The sequence below is a fragment of the Natator depressus genome, chromosome 7 (genome assembly GCF_965152275.1).
Source record: "Natator depressus isolate rNatDep1 chromosome 7, rNatDep2.hap1, whole genome shotgun sequence".
Taxonomy (NCBI): Eukaryota; Metazoa; Chordata; order Testudines; family Cheloniidae; genus Natator; species Natator depressus.
Window position 1 is genome coordinate 866,822 of NC_134240.1, and position 24,759 is coordinate 891,580.

Sequence of the window (24,759 nt, forward strand, 5' to 3'; positions counted from 1 at the left end):
GCGGGGATTGGGGGCGCTATAGAGGGCAGTGGGGTCAGTGTGGGGATTGGGGGGCGCTATAGAGGGCAGGGGGGTCTGTGGGGGGATTGGGGGTGCTATGGAGGGGGGAGAGGAGGGGCCTGTGGGGGGAGACCCTGCTGCCGGTGTGGGAGGGGACAGCAGGGGGGAAAGGAGGGGCCCTGGGGGGACAGAGATGGGGCCGGGGCTTGGCGGGGGGACCCTGTGGGGGGCGGGGCGGGCTCGACACGGAAGGGCTCGGGTCCGCCTGACGTCACAGGGCCCCGGCCCGCCCTCGCGTTGCCATGGAGACCGCACCACAGCGGGGCGCTCGAGCCGAGCGGGGCAGGGCCCGGTCGGAGCCTGTGGGGTCGGTGGGGGGATTGGGGGCGCTATAGAGGGTGGGGGGGGTCTGTGGGGTCGGTGGGGGGATTGGGGGCGCTATAGAGGGTGGGGGGGGTCTGTGGGGTCGGTGGGGGGATTGGGGCGATATAAAGGGTGGGGGGGTCTGTCAGGTCGGTGGGGGGATTGGGGGTGCTATAGAGGGCGGGGGGGTCTGTCAGGTCCGTGGGGGGGTTGGGGGCGCTATAGAGGGCGGGGGGGGTCTGTGGGGTCGGTGGGGGGATTGGGGGCGCTATAGAGGGTGGGGGGGGTCTGTGGGGTCGGTGGGGGGATTGGGGGCGCTATAGAGGGTGGGGGGGGTCTGTGGGGTCGGTGGGGGGATTGGGGGCGCTATAGAGGGCGGGGGGGTCTGTGGGGTCGGTGGGGGGGTTGGGGGCGCTATAGAGGGTGGGGGGGGTCTGTGGGGTCGGTGGGGGGATTGGGGGCGCTATAGAGGGTGGGGGGGGTCTGTGGGGTCGGTGGGGGGATTGGGGGCGCTATAGAGGGCGGGGGGGTCTGTGGGGTCGGTGGGGGGATTGGGGGCGCTATAGAGGGCGGGGGGGTCTGTGGGGTCGGTGGGGGGATTGGGGGCGCTATAGAGGGCGGGGGGATCTGTGGGGTCGGTGGGGGGATTGGGGGCGCTATAGAGGGCGGGGGGGTCTGTGGGGTCGGTGGGGGGATTGGGGGCGCTATAGAGGGCGGGGGGGTCTGTGGGGTCGGTGGGGGGATTGGGGGCGCTATAGAGGGTGGGGGGGTCTGTGGGGTCGGTGGGGGGATTGGGGGCGCTATAGAGGGTGGGGGGGGTCTGTGGGGTCGGTGGGGGGATTGGGGCGATATAAAGGGTGGGGGGGTCTGTCAGGTCGGTGGGGGGATTGGGGGTGCTATAGAGGGCGGGGGGGTCTGTCAGGTCCGTGGGGGGGTTGGGGGCGCTATAGAGGGCGGGGGGGGTCTGTGGGGTCGGTGGGGGGATTGGGGGCGCTATAGAGGGTGGGGGGGGTCTGTGGGGTCGGTGGGGGGATTGGGGGCGCTATAGAGGGCGGGGGGGTCTGTGGGGTCGGTGGGGGGATTGGGGGCGCTATAGAGGGCGGGGGGGTCTGTGGGGTCGGTGGGGGGATTGGGGGCGCTATAGAGGGCGGGGGGGTCTGTGGGGTCGGTGGGGGGATTGGGGGCGCTATAGAGGGTGGGGGGGTCTGTGGGGTCGGTGGGGGGATTGGGGGCGCTATAGAGGGTGGGGGGGGTCTGTGGGGTCGGTGGGGGGATTGGGGCGATATAAAGGGTGGGGGGGTCTGTCAGGTCGGTGGGGGGATTGGGGGTGCTATAGAGGGCGGGGGGGTCTGTCAGGTCCGTGGGGGGGTTGGGGGCGCTATAGAGGGCGGGGGGGGTCTGTGGGGTCGGTGGGGGGATTGGGGGCGCTATAGAGGGTGGGGGGGGTCTGTGGGGTCGGTGGGGGGATTGGGGGTGCTATAGAGGGCGGGGGGGATTGTCAGGTCCGTGGGGGGGTTGGGGGCGCTATAGAGGGTGGGGGGGTCTGTGGGGTCGGTGGGGGGATTGGGGGCGCTATAGAGGGTGGGGGGGGTCTGTGGGGTCGGTGGGGGGATTGGGGGCGCTATAGAGGGCGGGGGGGTCTGTGGGGTCGGTGGGGGGATTGGGGGCGCTATAGAGGGCGGGGGGGTCTGTGGGGTCGGTGGGGGGATTGGGGGCGCTATAGAGGGCGGGGGGGTCTGTGGGGTCGGTGGGGGGATTGGGGGCGCTATAGAGGGCGGGGGGGTCTGTGGGGTCGGTGGGGGGATTGGGGGCGCTATAGAGGGCGGGGGGATCTGTGGGGTCGGTGGGGGGATTGGGGGCGCTATAGAGGGCGGGGGGGTCTGTGGGGTCGGTGGGGGGATTGGGGGCGCTATAGAGGGCGGGGGGGTCTGTGGGATCGGTGGGGGGATTGGGGGCGCTATAGAGGGCGGGGGGGTCTGTGGGGTCGGTGGGGGGATTGGGGGCGCTATAGAGGGTGGGGGGGTCTGTGGGGTCGGTGGGGGGATTGGGGGCGCTATAGAGGGTGGGGGGGGTCTGTGGGGTCGGTGGGGGGATTGGGGCGATATAAAGGGTGGGGGGGTCTGTCAGGTCGGTGGGGGGATTGGGGGTGCTATAGAGGGCGGGGGGGTCTGTCAGGTCCGTGGGGGGGTTGGGGGCGCTATAGAGGGCGGGGGGGGTCTGTGGGGTCGGTGGGGGGATTGGGGGCGCTATAGAGGGTGGGGGGGGTCTGTGGGGTCGGTGGGGGGATTGGGGGTGCTATAGAGGGCGGGGGGGTCTGTCAGGTCCGTGGGGGGGTTGGGGGCGCTATAGAGGGTGGGGGGGTCTGTGGGGTCGGTGGGGGGATTGGGGGCGCTATAGAGGGTGGGGGGGGTCTGTGGGGTCGGTGGGGGGATTGGGGGCGCTATAGAGGGCGGGGGGGTCTGTGGGGTCGGTGGGGGGATTGGGGGCGCTATAGAGGGCGGGGGGGTCTGTGGGGTCGGTGGGGGGATTGGGGGCGCTATAGAGGGCGGGGGGATCTGTGGGGTCGGTGGGGGGATTGGGGGCGCTATAGAGGGCGGGGGGGTCTGTGGGGTCGGTGGGGGGATTGGGGGCGCTATAGAGGGCGGGGGGGTCTGTGGGGTCGGTGGGGGGATTGGGGGCGCTATAGAGGGTGGGGGGGTCTGTGGGGTCGGTGGGGGGATTGGGGGCGCTATAGAGGGTGGGGGGGGTCTGTGGGGTCGGTGGGGGGATTGGGGCGATATAAAGGGTGGGGGGGTCTGTCAGGTCGGTGGGGGGATTGGGGGTGCTATAGAGGGCGGGGGGGTCTGTCAGGTCCGTGGGGGGGTTGGGGGCGCTATAGAGGGCGGGGGGGGTCTGTGGGGTCGGTGGGGGGATTGGGGGCGCTATAGAGGGTGGGGGGGGTCTGTGGGGTCGGTGGGGGGATTGGGGGTGCTATAGAGGGCGGGGGGGTCTGTCAGGTCCGTGGGGGGGTTGGGGGCGCTATAGAGGGCGGGGGGGGTCTGTGGGGTCGGTGGGGGGATTGGGAGCGCTATAGAGGGTGGGGGGGTCTGTGGGGTCGGTGGGGGGATTGGGGGGCGCTATAGAGGGTGGGGGGGTCTGTGGGGTCGGTGGGGGGATTGGGAGCGCTATAGAGGGTGGGGGGGTCTGTGGGGTCGGTGGGGGGATTGGGGGCGCTATAGAGGGTGGGGGGGTCTGTGGGGTCGGTGGGGGGATTGGGGGCGCTATAGAGGGCGGGGGGGGTCTGTGGGGTCGGTGGGGGGATTGGGGGCGCTATAGAGGGCGGGGGGGTCTGTCAGGTCGGTGGGGGGATTGGGGGTGCTATAGAGGGTGGGGGGGTCTGTGGGGTCGGTGGGGGGATTGGGGGCGCTATAGAGGGTGGGGGGGTCTGTGGGGTCGGTGGGGGGATTGGGGGCGCTATAGAGGGCGGGGGGGGTCTGTGGGGTCGGTGGGGGGATTGGGGGCGCTATAGAGGGCGGGGGGGTCTGTCAAGTCGGTGGGGGGATTGGGGGCGCTATAGAGGCCGGGGGGTTTGTGGGATCGGTGCAGGGATTGGGGCGATATAAAGGGTGGGGGGGTCTGTCAGGTCGGTGGGGGGATTGGGGGTGCTATAGAGGGTGGGGGGGTCTGTCAGGTCCGTGGGGGGATTGGGGGCGCTATAGAGAGCGGGGGGGTCTGTGGGGTCGGTGGGGGGATTGGGGCGCTATAGAGGGTGGGGGGGGTCTGTGGGGTCGGTGGGGGGATTGGGGGTGCTATAGAGGGCGGGGGGGTCTGTCAGGTCCGTGGGGGGGTTGGGGGCGCTATAGAGGGCGGGGGGGTCTGTCAGGTCGGTGGGGGGATTGGGGGTGCTATAGAGGCCGGGGGGGTTGTGGGGTCGGTGCAGGGATTGGGGCGATATAAAGGGGGGGGTCCGTGGGGGAATTGGGGAGTGCTATAGAGGGCGGGGGGGGTCTGTGGGGTCGGTGGGGGGATTGGGGGCGCTATAGAGGGCGGGGGGGTCCGTGGGGTCTGTGGGGGGATTGGGGGCGCTATAGAGGGTGGGAGGGTCTGTGGGGGGATTGGGGGCGCTATAGAGGGTGGGGGGGGTCTGTGGGGTCATTGCAGTGATTGGGGGTGCTATAGAGGGCGGGGGGGTCTGTGGGGTCGGTGGGGGGATTGGGGGTGCTATAGAGGGCGGGGGAGTCTGTCGGGTCGGTGTGGGGATTGGGGGTGCTATACAGGGCGGGGGGTCTGTCGGGTTGGTGGGGGGATTGGGGGTACTATAGAGGGCGGGTGGTCTGTGGGGTCGGTGGGGGGATTGGGGGCGCTATAGAGGGTGGGGGGGTCTGTGGGGTTGTTGCAGTGATTGGGGGTGCTATAGAGGGCGGGGGGTCTGTTGGGTCGGTGGGGGGATTGGGGGTGCCATAGAGGGTGGGGGGGTCTGTGGGGTCGTTGCGGTGATTGGGGGTGCTATAGAGGGCGGGGGGCTCTGTCAGGTCCGTGGGGGGGTTGGGGGCGCTATAGAGGGCGGGGGGGGTCTGTGGGGTCGGTGGGGGGATTGGGGGCGCTATAGAGGGTGGGGGGGTCTGTGGGGTCGGTGGGGGGATTGGGGGTGCTATAGAGGGCGGGGGGGTCTGTCAGGTCCGTGGGGGGGTTGGGGGCGCTATAGAGGGTGGGGGGGTCTGTGGGGTCGGTGGGGGGATTGGGGGCGCTATAGAGGGTGGGGGGGGTCTGTGGGGTCGGTGGGGGGATTGGGGGCGCTATAGAGGGCGGGGGGGTCTGTGGGGTCGGTGGGGGGATTGGGGGCGCTATAGAGGGCGGGGGGGTCTGTGGGGTCGGTGGGGGGATTGGGGGCGCTATAGAGGGCGGGGGGGTCTGTGGGGTCGGTGGGGGGATTGGGGGCGCTATAGAGGGCGGGGGGGTCTGTGGGGTCGGTGGGGGGATTGGGGGCGCTATAGAGGGCGGGGGGATCTGTGGGGTTGGTGGGGGGATTGGGGGCGCTATAGAGGGCGGGGGGGTCTGTGGGGTCGGTGGGGGGATTGGGGGCGCTATAGAGGGCGGGGGGGTCTGTGGGGTCGGTGGGGGGATTGGGGGCGCTATAGAGGGTGGGGGGGTCTGTGGGGTCGGTGGGGGGATTGGGGGCGCTATAGAGGGTGGGGGGGGTCTGTGGGGTCGGTGGGGGGATTGGGGCGATATAAAGGGTGGGGGGGTCTGTCAGGTCGGTGGGGGGATTGGGGGTGCTATAGAGGGCGGGGGGGTCTGTCAGGTCCGTGGGGGGGTTGGGGGCGCTATAGAGGGCGGGGGGGGTCTGTGGGGTCGGTGGGGGGATTGGGGGCGCTATAGAGGGTGGGGGGGGTCTGTGGGGTCGGTGGGGGGATTGGGGGTGCTATAGAGGGCGGGGGGGTCTGTCAGGTCCGTGGGGGGGTTGGGGGCGCTATAGAGGGCGGGGGGGGTCTGTGGGGTCGGTGGGGGGATTGGGAGCGCTATAGAGGGTGGGGGGGTCTGTGGGGTCGGTGGGGGGATTGGGGGGCGCTATAGAGGGTGGGGGGGTCTGTGGGGTCGGTGGGGGGATTGGGAGCGCTATAGAGGGTGGGGGGGGTCTGTGGGGTCGGTGGGGGGATTGGGGGCGCTATAGAGGGTGGGGGGGTCTGTGGGGTCGGTGGGGGGATTGGGGGCGCTATAGAGGGCGGGGGGGGTCTGTGGGGTCGGTGGGGGGATTGGGGGCGCTATAGAGGGCGGGGGGGTCTGTCAGGTCGGTGGGGGGATTGGGGGTGCTATAGAGGGTGGGGGGGTCTGTGGGGTCGGTGGGGGGATTGGGGGCGCTATAGAGGGTGGGGGGGTCTGTGGGGTCGGTGGGGGGATTGGGGGCGCTATAGAGGGCGGGGGGGGTCTGTGGGGTCGGTGGGGGGATTGGGGGCGCTATAGAGGGCGGGGGGGTCTGTCAAGTCGGTGGGGGGATTGGGGGCGCTATAGAGGCCGGGGGGTTTGTGGGATCGGTGCAGGGATTGGGGCGATATAAAGGGTGGGGGGGTCTGTCAGGTCGGTGGGGGGATTGGGGGTGCTATAGAGGGTGGGGGGGTCTGTCAGGTCCGTGGGGGGATTGGGGGCGCTATAGAGAGCGGGGGGGTCTGTGGGGTCGGTGGGGGGATTGGGGCGCTATAGAGGGTGGGGGGGGTCTGTGGGGTCGGTGGGGGGATTGGGGGTGCTATAGAGGGCGGGGGGGTCTGTCAGGTCCGTGGGGGGGTTGGGGGCGCTATAGAGGGCGGGGGGGTCTGTCAGGTCGGTGGGGGGATTGGGGGTGCTATAGAGGCCGGGGGGGTTGTGGGGTCGGTGCAGGGATTGGGGCGATATAAAGGGGGGGGTCCGTGGGGGAATTGGGGAGTGCTATAGAGGGCGGGGGGGGGTCTGTGGGGTCGGTGGGGGGATTGGGGGCGCTATAGAGGGCGGGGGGGTCCGTGGGGTCTGTGGGGGGATTGGGGGCGCTATAGAGGGTGGGAGGGTCTGTGGGGGGATTGGGGGCGCTATAGAGGGTGGGGGGGGGTCTGTGGGGTCATTGCAGTGATTGGGGGTGCTATAGAGGGCGGGGGGGTCTGTGGGGTCGGTGGGGGGATTGGGGGTGCTATAGAGGGCGGGGGAGTCTGTCGGGTCGGTGTGGGGATTGGGGGTGCTATACAGGGCGGGGGGTCTGTCGGGTTGGTGGGGGGATTGGGGGTACTATAGAGGGCGGGTGGTCTGTGGGGTCGGTGGGGGGATTGGGGGCGCTATAGAGGGTGGGGGGGTCTGTGGGGTTGTTGCAGTGATTGGGGGTGCTATAGAGGGCGGGGGGGTCTGTTGGGTCGGTGGGGGGATTGGGGGTGCCATAGAGGGTGGGGGGGTCTGTGGGGTCGTTGCGGTGATTGGGGGTGCTATAGAGGGCGGGGGGGTCTGTCGGGTCAGTGGGGGGATTGGGGGTGCTATAGAGGGTGGGGGGTCTGTCGGGTTGTTGGGGGGATTGGGGGGTTCTATAGAGGGCGGGGGGTCTGTGGGGTCGGTGCAGGGATTGGGGCGATATAAAGGGTGGGGGGGGTCTGTGGGGTCGGTGTGGGGATTGGGGGCGCTATAGAGGGCCGGGGGGGTCTGTGGGGTCAGGGTTGGTGTAAGGATTGGGGGCGATATAGAGGGCGGGGGGGTCACGGTTAGTGTGGGGATTGGGGATGATATGGGGGGACTCTGTTGGGTCATGGTCAGGTTGGGAATTGGGGCGATATGGAGCCAGGGGGGCCTGTGGGGGTCAAGGTTTGAGGGGGGTGAGGAGGGCAGGGGTGATACAGTCGGGGAGACGGAGGTGGGCTCCATGGCCTTTCTGGCTGCCTGGGGCAGCGGAGCTGTCTTGGCCAGCGTGCGGGCTCTTACTTACTGTCCCCCAGCTGGCCCCATGGGGCTGGCGACAAGGCCCTCGTTCTGGCCCCATGTGCTCTGTGGTAGTGCCATGGCCGGGGCTGTCAAGCTGCTGAGCCCCCCTGGCTCCGCTCTCTTGGCCACAGGTTGGGAGGCTGCTTTGCCCCATGTGTGACTGCGCTTGGCCCTTGCGCTGGGAGCTGGTGCCCTGGGGGTGGCGCCAGGGCCTCCTCTGGAAGGGTGTGTTTGGGTCTCAGGCTGCACAGGGGCCAAGTGCGGCTTTGTGGGAGCGTCGACAGGTCGCAAGGGGCCCTGGCACTCGCTGGTGGGGCGCAAGGAGGCGCAGCTGCACCAGTTTCTCCTTCTCCGTCTCAGGTGGCTGGCTGGGAGCTGAGCCATGCTGACAGAGCCGGGCTGTCCAAGAGGCTGCACAGAGAGCAACGCGCCCCATGGATTCCCAGGTGAGGGGAGCTGGGGGTTGCCGAGCGGAGGAGGCGCTGTCGGGGGGCTCTGTGCAGCTCTGGGAAGCAGTGGTGGCACGCCAGCCTGGGAGGTGAATGGCCCCTCCTGCCTGCTCAGCAAGGCCCCAAGTCGGGGCTGCCGGAGATGAGCAGCAGCCCCCGAGAGCCCTGCTCAAGGACTGCAAGGCAGTGACTGTGTAGGGCTCAGGACTGCAGGGTTGTTCTGACTCTGCCACACACTGGCTGTCTGGTCTTGGGCAAAGCCCCCACCCCCTGTGTGCCTCAGTTTCCCCATCTGGAGAATGCTGGGCCTGAACTCAGTAATGTCTGTCAGGGGCTCTGAGCTGGGAGGGTGGCGCTAGCCAAATGTAGGGGCATCGACATCCCTCTCAGCGAGCCGCACGGGAGGTGACAGTCATGGGGGTGGGGGGACAGGGAAGGGGAAGGGGAAGGTCTGACACAGGTGGAGGTGGGACAGCTGCTCCTGCAGGCCTCGGGGCACTAGCACTGCCAGTCCCAGGGACTGAATGAACTCTGCCAGCTCCTCTGCCAGCTCCTCTGCCCACACTGGGAGCCCATCAGCCGCTGGCCGGTGGGGCAGGGTCAGCCCAAGCCATTTGGGCCTGAGACTGGCCTTAGCAGGAGCATAGGACACCCCCAGACCACTCCCTCCAGCCCTTCCCACAGAGACAGTGGCTGCCATTGGAGCCTGCTGTGGGCTCCATACACCCTGGCAGGTTGCTCACAGAGGCTCGGTGGGTGAGGGCCTGGCCCTGATGTGCTGCTCCCCTGGCTGAACGCAGGTGCTGATGGCGAGGGGGATGCTGGCACGGAGAAGGCAGCTCTGCTCCCTGCCCGCCGCAAGGGCCCTGCTGCCCCTGGCCCCAGGAGGCAGCGGCAGGAAGGTAGGAGCCCTGCAGCTGGTCCAGGCCAACGATTCTCTCTGCCCTCCCTGCCCCTTTTCTTTGGCACACCTGGCTGCCATGGCTAGTCCCTGCAGCAGAGCAACCCCAGGCATGCAGGGCATGGCCTGGGCCAGCCCAAGGCACCTGGGCTCCCAGTGGAAGCATGCAGGGTCTGGCACCGGGGAGAGTGTCCCTGGCTCGGTCCCTTTCCCCACCCTGGAGTGAACCGCTGCCTGACCAAGAGCCCCCCAGCCTGTTCTCCCCATGCTGCCCACTGCGGGGGGGCGTGCCTCAGCCCGTGACCCCCTATAGCCTGTCCTGGGCACTGTTCCTTAGCACATGACCTGCCCAGGGCTGGCAACACAGAGGGGGCCGTTGCCCAGCCTCCTGGCTAGCAGCACTGCCAGGAGCCAACCCCCCTTCCTTCAGGGCCCCCTGAAGCAGCAGAAAGAGCAGAGTGCCATGGATGAGGGCCCCCTGAGCATGGCCTGGCAGGCATGCGGGCAGCAGCTCGCTGCTGGGGCTCCAGAGCTTGGAGTGGGTCTAGCAGAGCTGGCGCTGGGCTGTTCTCCCATTCCAGGGCTCACAGCCCCTCCGAGCGAGGGGAGCACCCGGCGCAGCAGCGGCTGCTACCCTCTCAACCCAGAGCGCCTCAAACAGGCCAGGCTGCACGTGGAGAGAGCCGTCAAGGTGAGGGGCTGTTCACTCTGCCCCACCTGCAGCCCATCTTCTCCCCAGGAGCGCCCGCCTCCCCTCCCCCACAGGCCTTGCCTGCCCCTCCCCGGCCTCCCCCCCTCCCCGTCCTGTCTGCCCCTCCCCACCGACCCAGCCTGCCCCCCCATTTGCCTGCCCCTCACTGCCTCCCCCTGGGCCCTGCCTGCCCCTCCCTGTCTCCCCCCATCCTGCCTGCCCCTCCCCCGCTTCCCCTCCCTCCAGCCCTACCTGCCCCTCCTCTACATCCCCACCTGTCCAAAGGCCCTGTGGGCACGCCAGGCTCTGCTTTCCCCTTCCCTGCCCCACCCCATGCAACCTCCCCAGGGACCCATGCACTCCCGCATCTTCCCCATCCTCTACGTGCCCCTCCCCCAGACATACTCTCCCCCAGCAAAAAGAAAAGGAGTACTTGTGGCACCTTAGAGACTAACCAATTTATTTGAGCATAAGCTTTCGTGAGCTACAGCTCACTTCATCGAATGCATTCAGTGGAAAATACAGTGAGGAGATTTATATACACACAGAACATGAAAAAATGGGTGTTATCATACACACTGTAAGGAGAGGTTTCAGAGTAGCAGCCCTGTTAGTCTGTATTCGCAAAAAGAAAAGGAGGACTTGTGGCACCTTAGAGACTAACCAATTTATTTGAGCATAAGCTTTCGTGAGTCATCGGATGCATTCAGTGGAAAAGGAGAGTGATCACTTAAGATGAGCTATTACCAGCAGGAGGGTGGGGGGCGGAGGGGAGAAAACCCTTTGTAGTGATAATCAAGGTGGGCCATTTCCAGCAGTTAACAAGAACGTCTGGGGGGGGGGGGGGATAAACAAGGGGAAATAGTTTTACTTTGTGTCAGCAAAGTCTCACATGCCCCCAGCCCCCATATCCTCCCCTGTCACGGAGTCCCCAGGCAATGCTCTGGAACTGCTCCCTATGAAGCCAGGCAGGACTCTGGGGGAGCCTCCTCTCTTGGAGCAGACTATCTCCAGGGCAAGAAGCTTCCCCAGCTTCCACCTTCCTGGGTCTGACCTCGGAGCATTCAACATCCCCTTCCACACCATGCTCTTCCCACAGTGAGTCTGCCTGGGTGGGGCTCCTGGGGCAGCCAGAGGGTCCTGCCCCCCACCTCCGCAGTCAGACGTGACTCTCCGCCAGCCAGTAAAACAGAAGGTTTATTAGATGACAGGAACACAGTGTAGAACAGAGCTCGTTAGCAGAGAAATCAGTGACTTTCAGCCAAGTCCATCTTGGGAGTCCTGGGCCAGATGTCTTGGATTCCCTCTCTTCCGTTCCTGCAAGCCGACTGCCTAGCTTCCAGCAACCCGACTTCAGACACCCCCTCTTGCCCCTCCTCCTTCTCTTTGTCTTGCTTCCCTGGCAAAAGGTGTCACCTGGTTGCAACCCCCTCCTGGGACTCAGGTTACACAGCTGCAAACAGCTGGCCAGTCTCACCTGCCCCGAGGGCCTCAGCAAAATCACACACCTAGTTCCCACCACTGCAGTATTAATGCAGCACACAGGGAAACTGAGGTACACACAGGATTGGTATAGGACAGTAGGATTCACATGCAACATAACGACAAATAAAACTCCACTTGGTCACACACCCCCACAGGCTTCACATGCCCTTGGCTTCCCTCCCATTCTCCCAGCCCTCCACATCCCTCCCACCCTGAGGCCTCACATATCCCAGGCATCCCCCAACACAGGCCTTGTGTGGCCCTGCCTGCCTGAGCTCTGTCTGACCCCCTGGGGTGCCTGTCCTGCATGTCTGTGCTAAGGGGGTCCAGGGCCCAGCTGCGCCTCAGGCTGGACCCCGTTGCGTGGAGCGTTCAGCTTCCTTCCTCTCCAGCAAAGGAAGATCTTCATGCTACATGGCCCGTACCCCGTGATCCGGAGCCTGCTGCGTGGCCGGGGCTGGGTGGAGAAGAAGGCCCCCGAGGTGGCATGCCAACGGGAACGAGCACCTGACGGCGAGGAGGATGGGGAGGGGGACGATAGCGACGGCGCCGAGGAGGGTGAGAGCTGGGCATGTGGAGGGGCCCGACAAAGGGGCCCCCCCCAGGGCAGATCTTTCCTCTCCCAGTGCCAGGGCTCTCCAGCTGCTCTGGCCATGGGCTCTCCAGCGCAGGTCCCTGCTCAGGCCTAGGACTCGCTGGGGGCAGCAAGCTCAGGGGAGCATAGCCCAGGAGGAGGGTCAGCCTGGGCCCTGGCCCTAAGGAGACTGCTGGGGAACCGTGAAGCCTTGTTGTGGGGTGGCTCCAGATTCTGAGATACGCTTGGCCCAGTCCCGGGAGTGCCCCAGGGAGTGCGCCAGCCCTGCCAGGTTCCCCCAGCTCTGTCCCCGGGAGTGCGCCAGCCCTGCCAGGTTCCCCCAGCCCTGCCAGGTTGCCCCAGCCCTGTCCCCGGGAGTGCCCCAGCCCTGCCAGGTTCCCCCAGCGCTGCCAGGTTCTCCCAGCCCTGTCCCCGGGAGTGCCCCAGCCCTGCCAGGTCCCCGGGAGCGTGTGGGTCCCAAGGTCAGAGTACTCAGCAGCCTGGGCCATCGAGCGCTGTGCCCGGGGCAGCGGTGCACTGGCCTCCCTCTGGCTCTTGCTCTTCTTCCCCAGACGAGGAGGACGAGGAAGAGGAGGAACAGGATGATGACCCTGATGGCACCTACGACCTCATGGTTAGTTTGGGGGTGGAGGAGCCCAGGTCATCCCATCTCTCTGCACCCTCTGGCACAGGGGGAAGGCCAGCCTCACAGGACCCTCCACACAGAATCGCCTGCTGAGAGTCATGCGTACAGGCCGGGGCAGAGCACGGGGGTGGGGTAGGTGACCAGATGTCCCAATTTTATAGGGACAGTCCTGGTTTTTGGGTCTTTTTCTTATATAAGCTCCTATAACCCCTCACCCCTGTCCTGATTTTTCACATTTGCTGTCTGGTCACCCTAGAAGGGCGGGGGCAGAGCAGGGGACTTTCAGGCTGGGGCAGGGCGGGGGCAGCCCCTTGGAGCTGTCTGGCTGAGGAGCTTGGTGAGGCTAGCCCTGGGCTCTGCTGGACCCTTGGCTGTGGAAGTTGAGGGCTGGCACGTCCAGTGGCTGGGCCATGTGCTGGTGCTGCCCTGTCCCTCGCAGACAGCTGCTGGGCATGGCACGGGCCTGTCTGCACCGTGGAGGCTCTGGGTGCCCCGGTGTTTGGCCTGCTGAGAAAGCCTAGGCAGGACAGACCCGGCCGTGTGCCCCTGGGCTTCCCCAGCCCCTCACACCAGCCCCTCTCCCATGGGCAGTCGCGGCTGGTTCGCAACCAGACACCCTATTTCATCTGGACAAACCGGCGAGACGCCATCGACTGCCGCTTCCTGCGCAAGGAGCAGGTGATGAACCACTACGCCAAGGCGGGCTCCTTCACCACCAAGGTAAGTGCAGGGCGGCCAGCCTGAGGGTCCCACCACCAACCTCGCTGGCGGTGGCAGGGTGTGGGGCTGGGGCCTGCCCAGGGAGGGAGTGCACGCATGGCCCTGGTGGGCGAGGAGCGGCGGGGGCCATGCGGGGGTCAGTCCCCAGGCGTGAGGGCCTGGGAGGACCAAGCTCTGTTCTCTCCCAGGTGGGGCTGTGTCTGAACCTGCGGAACCTGCCTTGGTTCGACCAGGCCGATGCCGACACCTTCTTCCCCCGCTGCTACCGCCTGGGTGCCGAGGATGAGAAGCACGCCTTCATCGGTGAGCGCTGCCCTGCGCTGGGGGCATATTGCTCCGCGGAGGGGCGGCTCCCAGCTGACCCCGAAGAGGCAGAGGGCTGTCCAGGGTGATGTGGGGGGCTCCCAGCTGACCCTGGGGAGGCAGAGGGCTGTCCGGGGCGATGGGGGGGCCTCCCAGCTGACCCCGGGGAGACAGAGGGCTGTCCACGGGATGGGGGGGCTCCCAGCTGACCCCGGGGGTCAGGGGCTCCCCACCTGCCTCAAGGGGCCCATTCTGCAAATTGAGCCATCTCCCTGAAAATCTAGCCTCCTTTGCCCCCAACTTAGCACTCCCCATGGCCCCGCCTCGCTCGGGGGCCTGGCCACCAGCGGTGGTGACGCCATCTCTTGCAGAGGATTTCTGGCTCACCGCCGCCCGGAGCATCCTCAAAGTGGTGGTGAAAAGGTACTGGAGCTCACCTGCCTGGGGGGCTGGGGCGGCCGCGGCTTCCAGCGCACAGGGGCCCGTGAAGGCCGGCGAGTCCGCAGGTAGGTGCTGGACAGGAGAGCTGAGTGCACGGGGGGACGAGCAGGTCACGGCCCCGCTGCCGAAACCGCCTGCTTTACTCTCTGCGGCAGAGGGCAACAGCCCTGCCCAGCCTTTGGGGAGGCAGCCCCAGGTCCTTCCCTCTCCTCTGGGCAACAGCACTGCCATCCCCGCACTGCTACCACTGCTGCCGGTCCCTGCCATCCCCCCATTGATCCCTCCACTGCCACCACCCCCACTGCCGCCGGTCCCTGCCATCCCCCCACCGATCCCTCCACTGCCACCACCCCCACTGCCGCCGGTCCCTGCCATCCCCCCACCGATCCCCCCACCACCTCCACTGCCGCCGGTCCCCGCCATCCCCGCACCGATCCCCCCACCGTCTCCACCACCCCCACCCCACTGCCGCTGGTCCCCGCCATCCCCCCATCGATCCCCCCACCACCTCCACAGCTGCCGGTCCCCACCATCCCCCCACCGATCCCCCCACCGTCTCCACAACCCCCACCCCACTGCCGCCGGTCCCCGCCATCCCCGCACCGATCCCCACACCGTCTCCACCACCCCCACCCCACTGCTGCCGGTCCCTGCCATCCCCCCACCGATCCCCCCACCACCTCCACTGCCGCCGGTCCCCACCATCCCCCCATCGATCCCCCCACCGTCTCCACCACCCCCACCCCACTGCCGCCGGTCCCTGCCATCCCCCCACCGATCCCTCCACTGCCACCACCCCCACTGCCGCCGGTCCCTGCCATCCCCCCACCGATCCCCCCACCACCTCCACTGCCGCCGGTCCCCGCCATCCCCCCATCGATCCCCCCACTGTCTCCACCACCCCCACCCCACTGCTGCCGGTCCCTGCCATCCCCCCACCGATCCCTCCACCGTCTCCACCACCCCCACCCCACTGCCGCCGGTCCCAGCCATCCCCGCACCGATCCCCCCACCGTCTCCACCACCCCGAGCCCACAGCCGCTGGTCCCCGCCATCCCCCCACCGATCCCCCCATTGTCTCCACCACCCCCACCCCACTGCCGCCGGTCCCCGGCATCCCCGCACCGATCCCCCCACCGTCTCCACCACCGCCACCCCACTGCTGCCGGTCCCTGCCATCCCCCCATTGATCCCCCCACCGTCTCCACCACCCCCACCCCACTGCCGCCGGTCCCCGCCATCCCCGCACCGATCCCCCCACCGTCTCTACCACCACCACCCCACTGCCGCTGGTCCCCACCATCCCCCCAACGATCCCCCCACCATCTCCACCACCCCCACCCCACTGCCGCCAGTCCCCGCCATCCCCCCACCGTCTCCACCACCCCCACCCCCCTGCCGCCGGTCCCCGCCATCCCCGCACCGATCCCCCCACCGTCTCCACCACCCCCACCCCACTGCCGCCGGTCCCTGCCATCCCCCCACCGATCCCTCCACCGTCTCCACCACCCCCACCCCACTGCCACCGGTCCCTGCCATCCCCCACCGATCGCCCCACCGTCTCCACCACCCCCACCCCACTGCCGCCGGTCCCCGCCATCCCCCCACCGATCCCCCCACCACCTCCACGGCTGCCGGTCCCCACCGATCCCCCCACCGTCTCCACCACCCCCACCCCACTGCCGCCGGTCCCTGCCATCAGCCACCGATCCCCCCACCGTCTCCACCACCCCCACCCCACTGCCGCCGGTCCCCACCATCTCCGCACCGATCCCCCCACCGTCTCTACCACCACCACCCCACTGCTGCCGGTCCCCGCCATCTCCCCACCGATCCCCCCACCGTCTCCACCACCCCCACCCCACTGCCGCCGGTCCCTGCCATCCCCCCACCGATCCCCCCACCGTCTCCACCACCCCCACCCCACTGCCGCCGGTCCCCGCCATCCCCCCACAGATCCCCCCACCGTCTCCACCACCCCCACCCCACTGCCGCCGGTCCCTGCCATCTCCCCACCGATCCCCCCACCGTCTCCACCACCCCCACCCCACTGCCGCCGGTCCCCGCCATCCCCCCACCACCTCCACGGCTGCCGGTCCCCACCATCTCCACCGATCCCCCCACCTTCTCCACCACCTCCACCCCACTGCCGCCGGTCCCTGCCATCCCCCACCGATCCACCCACCGTCTCCACCACCCCCACCCCACTGCTGCCGGTCCCTGCCATCCCCCACCGATCCCCCCACCGTCTACACCACCCCCACCCCACTGCTGCCGGTCCCCCCCATCTCCCCACCGATCCCCCCACCGTCTCCACCACCCCCACCCCACTGCCGCCGGTCCCCGCCATCCCCCCACCGATCCCCGCACCACCTCCACGGCTGCCGGTCCCCACCATCTCCCCACCGATCCCCCCACCTTCTCCACCACCTCCACCCCACTGCCGCCGGTCCCTGCCATCCCCGCACCGATGCCCCCACCGTCTCCACCACCGCCACCCCACTGCCGCCGGTCCCCACCGTCCCCCACCGATCGCCCCACCGTCTCCACCACCCCCACGCCACTGCTGCCGGTCCCCGCCATCCCCCCACCGATCCCCGCACCACCTCCACGGCTGCCGGTCCCCGCCATCCCCACACCGATCCCCCCACCGTCTCTACCACCACCACCCCACTGCTGCCGGTCCCCGCCATCCCCCCACCGATCCCCCCACCGTCTCCACCACCCCCACCCCACTGCCGCCGGTCCCCGCCATCCCCGCACCGATCCCCCCACCGTCTCTACCACCACCACCCCACTGCCGCTGGTCCCCGCCATCCCCCCATCGATCCCCCCACCACCTCCACAGCTGCCGGTCCCCACCATCCCCCCACCGATCCCCCCACCACCTCCACTGCCGCCGGTCCCCACCATCCCCCCATCGATCCCCCCACCGTCTCCACCACCCCCACCCCACTGCCGCCGGTCCCCGCCATCCCCGCACCGATCCCCCCACCGTCTCCACCACCCCCACCCCACTGCTGCCGGTCCCTGCCATCCCCCCACCGATCCCTCCACCGTCTCCACCACCCCCACCCCACTGCCGCCGGTCCCTGCCATCCCCGCACCGATCCCCCCACCGTCTCCACCACCCCCAGCCCACTGCCGCTGGTCCCCACCGTCCCCCCACCGATCCCCCCATCGTCTCCACCACCCCCACCCCACTGCCGCCGGTCTCCGGCATCCCCGCACCGATCCCCCCACCGTCTCCACCACCCCCACCCCACTGCTGCCGGTCCCTGCCCTCCCCCCATTGATACCCCACCGTCTCCACCACCCCCACCCCACTGCCGCCGGTCCCCGCCATCCCCGCACCAATCCCCCCACCGTCTCCACCACCCCCACCCCACTGCCGCCAGTCCCCGCCATCCCCCCACCGTCTCCACCACCCCCACCCCCCTGCCGCCGGTCCCCGCCATCCCCGCACCGATCCCCCCACCGTCTCCACCACCCCCACCCCACTGCCGCCGGTCCCTGCCATCCCCCCACCGATCCCTCCACCGTCTCCATCACCCCCACCCCACTGCCGCAGGTCCCCGCCATCCCCCCACCGATCCCCCCACCGTCTCCACCACCCCCACCCCACTGCCGCCGGTCCCTGCCATCCCCCCACCGATCCCCCCACCGTCTCCACCACCCCCACCCCACTGCCGCCGGTCCCCGCCATCCCCCCACAGATCCCCCCACCGTCTCCACCACCCCCACCCCACTGCCGCCGGTCCCTGCCATCTCCCCACCGATCCCCCCACCGTCTCCACCACCCCCACCCCACTGCCGCCGGTCCCCGCCATCCCCCCACCGATCCCCCCACCACCTCCACGGCTGCCGGTCCCCACCATCTCCCCACCGATCCCCCCACCGTCTCCACCACCCCCACCCCACTGCCGCCGGTCCCTGCCATCAGCCACCGATCCCCCCACCGTCTCCACCACCCCCACCCCACTGCCGCCGGTCCCCACCATCTCCGCACCGATCCCCCCACCGTCTCTACCACCACCACCCCACTGCTGCCGGTCCCCGCCATCCCCCACCGATCCCCCCACCGTCTCCACCACCCCCACCCCACTGCCGCCGGTCCCTGCCATCCCCCCACCGATCCCCCCACCGTCTCCACCACCCCCACCCCACTGCCGCCGGTCCCCGCCATCCCCCCACAGATCCCCCCACCGTCTCCACCACCCCCACCCCACTGCCGCCGGTCCCTGCCATCTCCCCACCGATCCCCCCACCGTCTCCACCACCCCCACCCCACTGCCGCCGGTCCCCGCCATCCCCCCACCGATCCCCCCACCACCTCCACGGCTGCCGGTCCCCACCAGCTCCACCGATCCCCCCACCTTCTCCACCACCTCCACCCCACTGCCGCCGGTCCCTGCCATCCCCCACCGATCCCCCCACCGTCTCCACCACCCCCACCCCACTGCTGCCGGTCCCTGCCATCCCCCACCAATCCCCCCACCGTCTTCACCACCCCCACCCCACTGCCGCCGGTCCCCGCCATCTCCGCACCGATCCCCCCACCGTCTCTACCACCACCACCCCACTGCTGCCGGTCCCCCCCATCTCCCCACCGATCCCCCCACCGTCTCCACCACCCCCACCCCACTGCCGCCGGTCCCCGCCATCCCCCCACCGATCCCCCCACCACCTCCACGGCTGCCGGTCCCCACCATCTCCCCACCGATCCCCCCACCTTCTCCACCACCTCCACCCCACTGCCGCCGGTCCCTGCCATTCCCGCACCGATGCCCCCACCGTCTCCACCACCGCCACCCCACTGCCGCCGGTCCCCACCATCCCCCACCGATCGCCCCACCGTCTCCACCACCCCCACCCCACTGCTGCCGGTCCCCGCCATCCCCCCACCGATCCCCGCACCACCTCCACGGCTGCCGGTCCCCGCCATCCCCACACCGATCCCCCCACCGTCTCCACCACCCCCACCCCACTGCCGCCGGTCCCCGCCATCCCCCCACCAATCCCCCCACCACCTCCACGGCTGCCGGTCCCCGCCATCCCCACACCGATCCCCGCACCGTCTCCACCACCCCCACCCCACTGCCGCCGGTCCCCGCCATCCCCGCACCGATCCCCCCACCGTCTCTACCACCACCACCCCACTGCTGCCGGTCCCCGCCATCCCCCCACCTATCCCCCCACCGTCTCCACCACCCCCACCCCACTGCCGCCGGTCTGCCCCATCTCCCCACCGATCGCCCCACCGTCTCCACCACCCCCACCCCACTGCCGCCGGTCCCCCCCATCTCCCCACCGATCCCTCCACCGTCTCCACCACCACCACCCCGCTGCCGCCGGTCCCTGCCATCCCCCCACCGATCGCCCCACCGTCTCCACCACCCCCACCCCACTGCCGCCGGTCCCCGTCATCCCCCCACCGATCCCCCCACCACCTCCACGGCTGCCGGTCCCCACCATCTCCCCACCGATCCCCCCACCGTCTCTACCACCACCACCCCACTGCTGCCGGTCCCCGCCATCCCCCCACCAATCCCCCCACCGTCTCCACCACCCCCACCCCACTGCCGCCGGTCCCCCCCATCTCCCCACTGATCCCTTCACCGTCTCCACCACCACCACCCCACTGCCGCCGGTCCCTGCCATCCCCCCACCGATCCCCCCACCGTCTCCACCACCCCCACCCCACTGCCGCCAGTCCCCGCCATCCCCGCACCGATGCCCCCACCGTCTCCACCACCCCCACCCCACTGCCACCGGTCCCCACCATCCCCCACCGATCGCCCCACCGTCTCCACCACCCCCACCCCACTGCCGCCGGTCCCCGCCATCCCCCCACCGATCCCCCCACCGTCTCCAACACCACCACCCCACTGCTGCCGGTTCCCGCCATCCCCCCACCGATCCCCCCGCTGCCTCCACCACCTCCACCCCACTGCCGCCGGTCCCTGCCATCCCCCCACCGATCGCCCCACGATCTCCACCACGATCCCCACTGCCCCCGGTCACCCCCATCTCCTCCACCGCCACCGGTTCCCCCACTGTCTCCACCACTGCCCGCACTGCCGCCAGTTCCCCCACCATCTCCACCCCCCTACCCCACCGGTTCCCGCACTGTTTCCACCACCACCATCCCCACCACGCCCCCCACTGCCTCCAGTCCCCCCACATCCTCCCCCACCACCATCCCCATCCCACCGGCGCCCTGCACTGAAAGCAGCACACATCCCCCGGGCCTCCCCCCTCTGAGAGCATCTGTCACAGCGACTGTGGCCTTCCCTGGGCAGCTGCACAGTTAGGTCAAGCTGAGCTGCCAGGACTCTGAGCACTACCTCCGCCTGGGTGAGAGTGGGGCTGCGAGGGCCCGGCAGAGGGAGTAGGCTGTGTAGGGGGCCTGGACTCTGAGAGCACTGGGGGGAGTTCTGAGGGGGCCAGGCCCCAGGGTAGCTCGCTGCCCCCGTGCTGGCAGAGCCCAACACAGCCTTTGTAGGCGACTTGGGACACTCCCCATACCTGGTGGCTCCCTGCTGTGCTGTCAGCCGCTGTGGCCCAGACAGGCAGGAGGGCAGGGTTATGTGCTGGAGCATGGGGAAGGTCGGTGCAGACCCCACGGGAGGGAGACGCCCCCAGCCGGAATCTGCTGTGCTCCCTAGAGCCCTAGGGCTCGCTGGCAGCACCTACCCACACGATGCACCCTCTGTGCAATGCCATGAGCCCTGCCAGCTGGCCCGCTCTCCCCCATGCAGAGTCCCCAAGAGGGGCTGGCGGGAAGAAGGGCAGCCCCCTGCCACCGCAGCTCATCGAAACGGCCCTGCAGGCCTGCGAGGAGCACCTGAGCAGCCTGAGGCACCAGGATATCGACAGGGAGCCCGAGTCCCCTCTGTGCATGACAGGGGCACGCTGGGGGGACTTTCTGCGCGCCTACTACCAGGTGGTCAGTAAGTGCTGCGGGGCGGTGCCCGGGGGAGGGAGGCGGAGCTCACCTGCCCTGCTCTGAGCTGGGCTGTCTGACTGCAGCGAAGGGGCACTGCTGGACCAGCTGGTCTCCTATGTCGAAGAGTGCGAGCGCTTCCTGCAGCGCCTGGCCGAGGTGCTCCCACAGCTAGAGATGGAGGGGGACCGCAATATCTGGATTGTGAAGCCGGGAGCCAAGTCACGGGGCAGAGGTAAGGCCCGGTCCTGCCGCCATGGAGAGTGGGAACGGTCCCGCTTCCCCTGCTGCATTTGGGAGCTGCTGGGGCCTGCCTGGCTGAAGTCAGAACCCCCATCCCACCTGCAAGGGAGCCTGGCACTGAGACACTGGCAAAGCAATGGGTACGACCTCCCCCAAACCAATCCCCCAGCCTGCCCTCTGCCTGCACAGCCAGCGGGGCAGCCCTGTGCTTTGCTGTGGGGGCTTCTCACTCGCTGCGGGAGGCTCTGGGCTCTGTTTGGCCCTGACTGCAGCCTGTGTGCTGCTCTAGCTGTGTGAAGTCTGGGGCAGCCCCACTCCCCACATGCTGTGTGTCATGGGGTTGCTGGGCTCGCCCCCAGGAATCATCTGCATGGACCGCCTGGAGGAGATGCTGAAGCTGGTGGATTGCGACCCCATGATCGTGAAGGATGGCAAGTGGGTGGTGCAGAAATACATCGAGAGACCCCTGCTCATCCACGGCACCAAGTTCGACCTGCGGCAGTGGTTCCTGGTGACGGACTGGAACCCGCTCACCATCTGGTTCTACCGAGACAGCTACCTCCGCTTCTGCACACAGCCCTTCTCCCTGCACAACCTGGACACGTGAGTGCAAGGCCCCAGGTGAGGGCAGTGTGGGGCTGGCCATGTGCAGCTGTGGGCACTGAGCCCCTTTCTCTCGGTCCCAGCTCCATCCACCTGTGCAATAACTCCATCCAGAGGCACTACGAGAACTCGCTGAGCCGCCACCCCCAGCTTCCCCCCGACAAAATGTGGTCATCCCAGCAGTTCCAGGCCCATCTGCAGCAGGTGGGGACGGCAGGTGCCTGGCAGGAGGTGATTGTCCCGGGCATGAAGGCAGCCATCATCCACGCCATGCAGACCTCCCAGGACGTGGTGGAGTTCCGCAAGAACAGCTTCGAGCTGTACGGGGCAGACTTCATGTTCGGGGAGAATTGCCAGCCCTGGCTGATCGAGATCAACGCCAGCCCCACCATGGCGGCCTCCACGGCCGTGACCAGCCAGCTGTGTGCCAGCGTGCAGGAGGACACGCTCCGCGTGGTCATTGACCGTAAGCACGACCGCAGCTGCCACACAGGGGCCTTCGAGCTCATCTACAAGCAGGTGAGTCCCCAGCAGCCCTGCACGGACTAGCTGAGCTGGGACGGGGCCTGGAGAGCACCCAGTGGGAGCCCAACTCTGCATGGACCGGCTGATCTGGGGAGGGGATCCGGAGAGCGCCCAGGGGGAGCCCAGTCCCAAACAGACCGGCTGAGTTGGGAGGGGGCCCAGACAGTGCCCAGGGGAGCCCAGCCCCAAATGGACCAGCTGAACTGGGACAGGGCCTGGAGAGCACCCAGGGGAGCCCAAATGGAATAGCTAAGCTGGGAGGGGGCCTGGACAGTGCCCAGGGGTAGCCCAGCCCCAAACGGACCAGCTGAGTTGGGAGGGGACCCAGACAACGCCCACAGGGAGCCCAACTCTGCATGGACCAGCTGAGCTGCGAGAGGGCCCAGAGAGCGCCCAGGGAGAAGCCAGCCCAAGGCCGGGGACAGCAGTCCCCACTAAGCATAGGCCGAGCCAGGGGCAGGCTTGGCCCCAATGTGGCTGTGGGGGCTGCCCCCCCACCCTCACCAGCAGGGACTGGTGCGGGGCTCAGTAGGGGGCACTCTGTCCTTGGGGTCAGTGCTGCCCCATGGGCACTAGAGGGTCCTGTGCTGCTGCAGGGACCAGCCTTAAGTCCTACCCACCCGTGTTGGGGAGCGAGCCCTGTTGCCTGACCTTGCCCTGCCTGGGGCCTCTCAGAACGTCCCAGGGACTGTGCGCTGCTTGTCACTGCCTGCACAGTGGCCACATGCCAGCCCGGTACTGGGGACTTTCCCTGTCCCTTCCCAGAGTGGGAGAGCACCTAACGGCCACCCAGGGGCCCTGAACTAATCCAAAGGTAGCAGCCCAGCCCAGCAGGGCGCCCAGTGCCCAGGCCCCAGCAGCCCCTGCGGGCACTCCTGGACCTGGCAGGGCCGCGGGGCTCTGCACTGAGCACTCTCCTGCCTTCTCCCCGCAGGCGGCTGTTGATGTGCCCCAATACATAGGAATAAGCCTTTGGTGGAAGGATCCACTGTCAAAAGCCACGGCCTCCAAACCACAGACTCTCCCCCAGTGCCAGCCCCAGGCCGGGCCCCAGCGTGCCCAGCTGCCCGCAGCACTCCCAAGCACTCCCCCAGAGCTCCCCCTCGTGGGCCTAGGGCTCCACAGCTCGCCAGGGCCGCCAGGCCCCCGGCACCAGTCAGCGGCAAGGAGAACAGAGCCAGGGAGACGGGGGCAGCCATCGGGGCCTGTGCTGCAGCTGGCACCGGCTGAAGCTGCTCAGCAAGCTGCGAGCAGAGCCAGGCAAGACGAGGTTGCTGGAGCTGCACAGCGTGGCCACCTCCCCACTGGGGGACAAGCTGGTGCCGCTGCGCCAGCCCAGGCTCTGTCTCAAAGTGCAGCTCCCAGGTGGCAGTCCCTAGCCTCAGGGCACCCCCACGGCTCCACCTCCAGCTCAGCAAGGACAAGGGGCAGCTGCAGAGACCAGCCCGGCAGCCAGGTAGGGAGCTGCAGCTGCACATGCGGGACTTGCGCACCTTCCAGCTGGGCTGTGGGCACGCTGCCACCCCCACTCACTCCCTTGCTTGCTCTCCAGGGAAGCCCCGTGTGCCGGAGCACCAGTGGGGACATGCCCAGGCTGCGCTGCGGGAGAGGCCCCCAGCCCCTCCTGCCGGGCCTGGCCAGCAGTGTGCCAGGGGCTGGCTGCGCCGGGCCCCGCACCCAGCCTCCGCCCCTGAGCTCGGGGCCTTGCACACGGACGTGGGCAGGAGAAGGAAGCAGAAGAGAGACAGGATGTGCAGGTGATGGAGGGAGCTGCCCCTGGGGCTGCTGGCAGCAGCGAGGGAGTCATGCCAGGGGCTGGAGCCCTCCAATAAAGGGCTCAAGAGAAGGAGCTGGAGTTTGTGATGTGGCAGGAAACGCAACCTGGGGCTGCCTTCACCCAGGGGGCAGCTGGCAGGGCCAGGGCCTGGGGGACGGGGCTCTGGGGCTGGTTGCAGGCAGAGCAGGTCCCACATCTCAAATTAGTCCCAGCCCAAGGGGCAGCCCCCCTTTCCCCTCACCTTTGGCACACAGGGTTGCTGCTTGGCTCCTCTGGCCTGTCTCTCCTTCCCACACCTGCCCAGCTCTGCAGCTGAAATGGGAACTGGAGGGGGGAGTGGGTTGGGTGCTGCCCTGTGCTGGGGGGTGAGGGCAGAGCTGGACACCCACCAGGGATGGGAGGGGGAGCTGGGCACCACCCTGGGCCAGGGTATGTCATGGAGCTCGGCACCACGGGGGGGGGGGGGGGGGGAGGAAGGTGGCTACTGCCCTTGGGGGGTGGTGAGGGGCAAGGAGCTGGGCACCACCCTGGAGGGGTTAAGGGGGGGCATGGAGCTAGCACCACCCTGGCAGAGGCCGTGAAGAGGCCCTGAGGCAGCAGGCTTCAGGGCGTAGGGTAGGGAGCGAGACCTGTGGCCCAGCTGAATGGGGCCATGCCCTGGGGAGGGACAGACCAGACCCAGCCA

The 24,759-nt window shown here is 68.7% G+C and overlaps 1 protein-coding gene across 1 annotated transcript; it reads left to right on the plus strand.

The window, feature by feature from the left end:
- The first annotated feature begins 272 nt into the window (after positions 1–272).
- TTLL3 (tubulin tyrosine ligase like 3) lies at positions 273–24,196 on the plus strand. Its single transcript, XM_074957266.1, is given in 18 exon segments — positions 273–367; positions 8,131–8,216; positions 9,020–9,121; positions 9,702–9,811; positions 11,689–11,854; positions 12,443–12,504; positions 13,108–13,236; positions 13,425–13,539; positions 13,845–13,962; positions 21,013–21,161; positions 21,529–21,772; positions 21,856–22,291; positions 23,232–23,265; positions 23,268–23,288; positions 23,291–23,397; positions 23,399–23,522; positions 23,525–23,643; positions 23,645–24,196. Coding segments are annotated over 17 exon segments (2,514 nt in total). The 5' UTR covers positions 273–367; positions 8,131–8,152; the 3' UTR covers positions 24,059–24,196.
- The last annotated feature ends 563 nt before the right edge of the window (positions 24,197–24,759 follow it).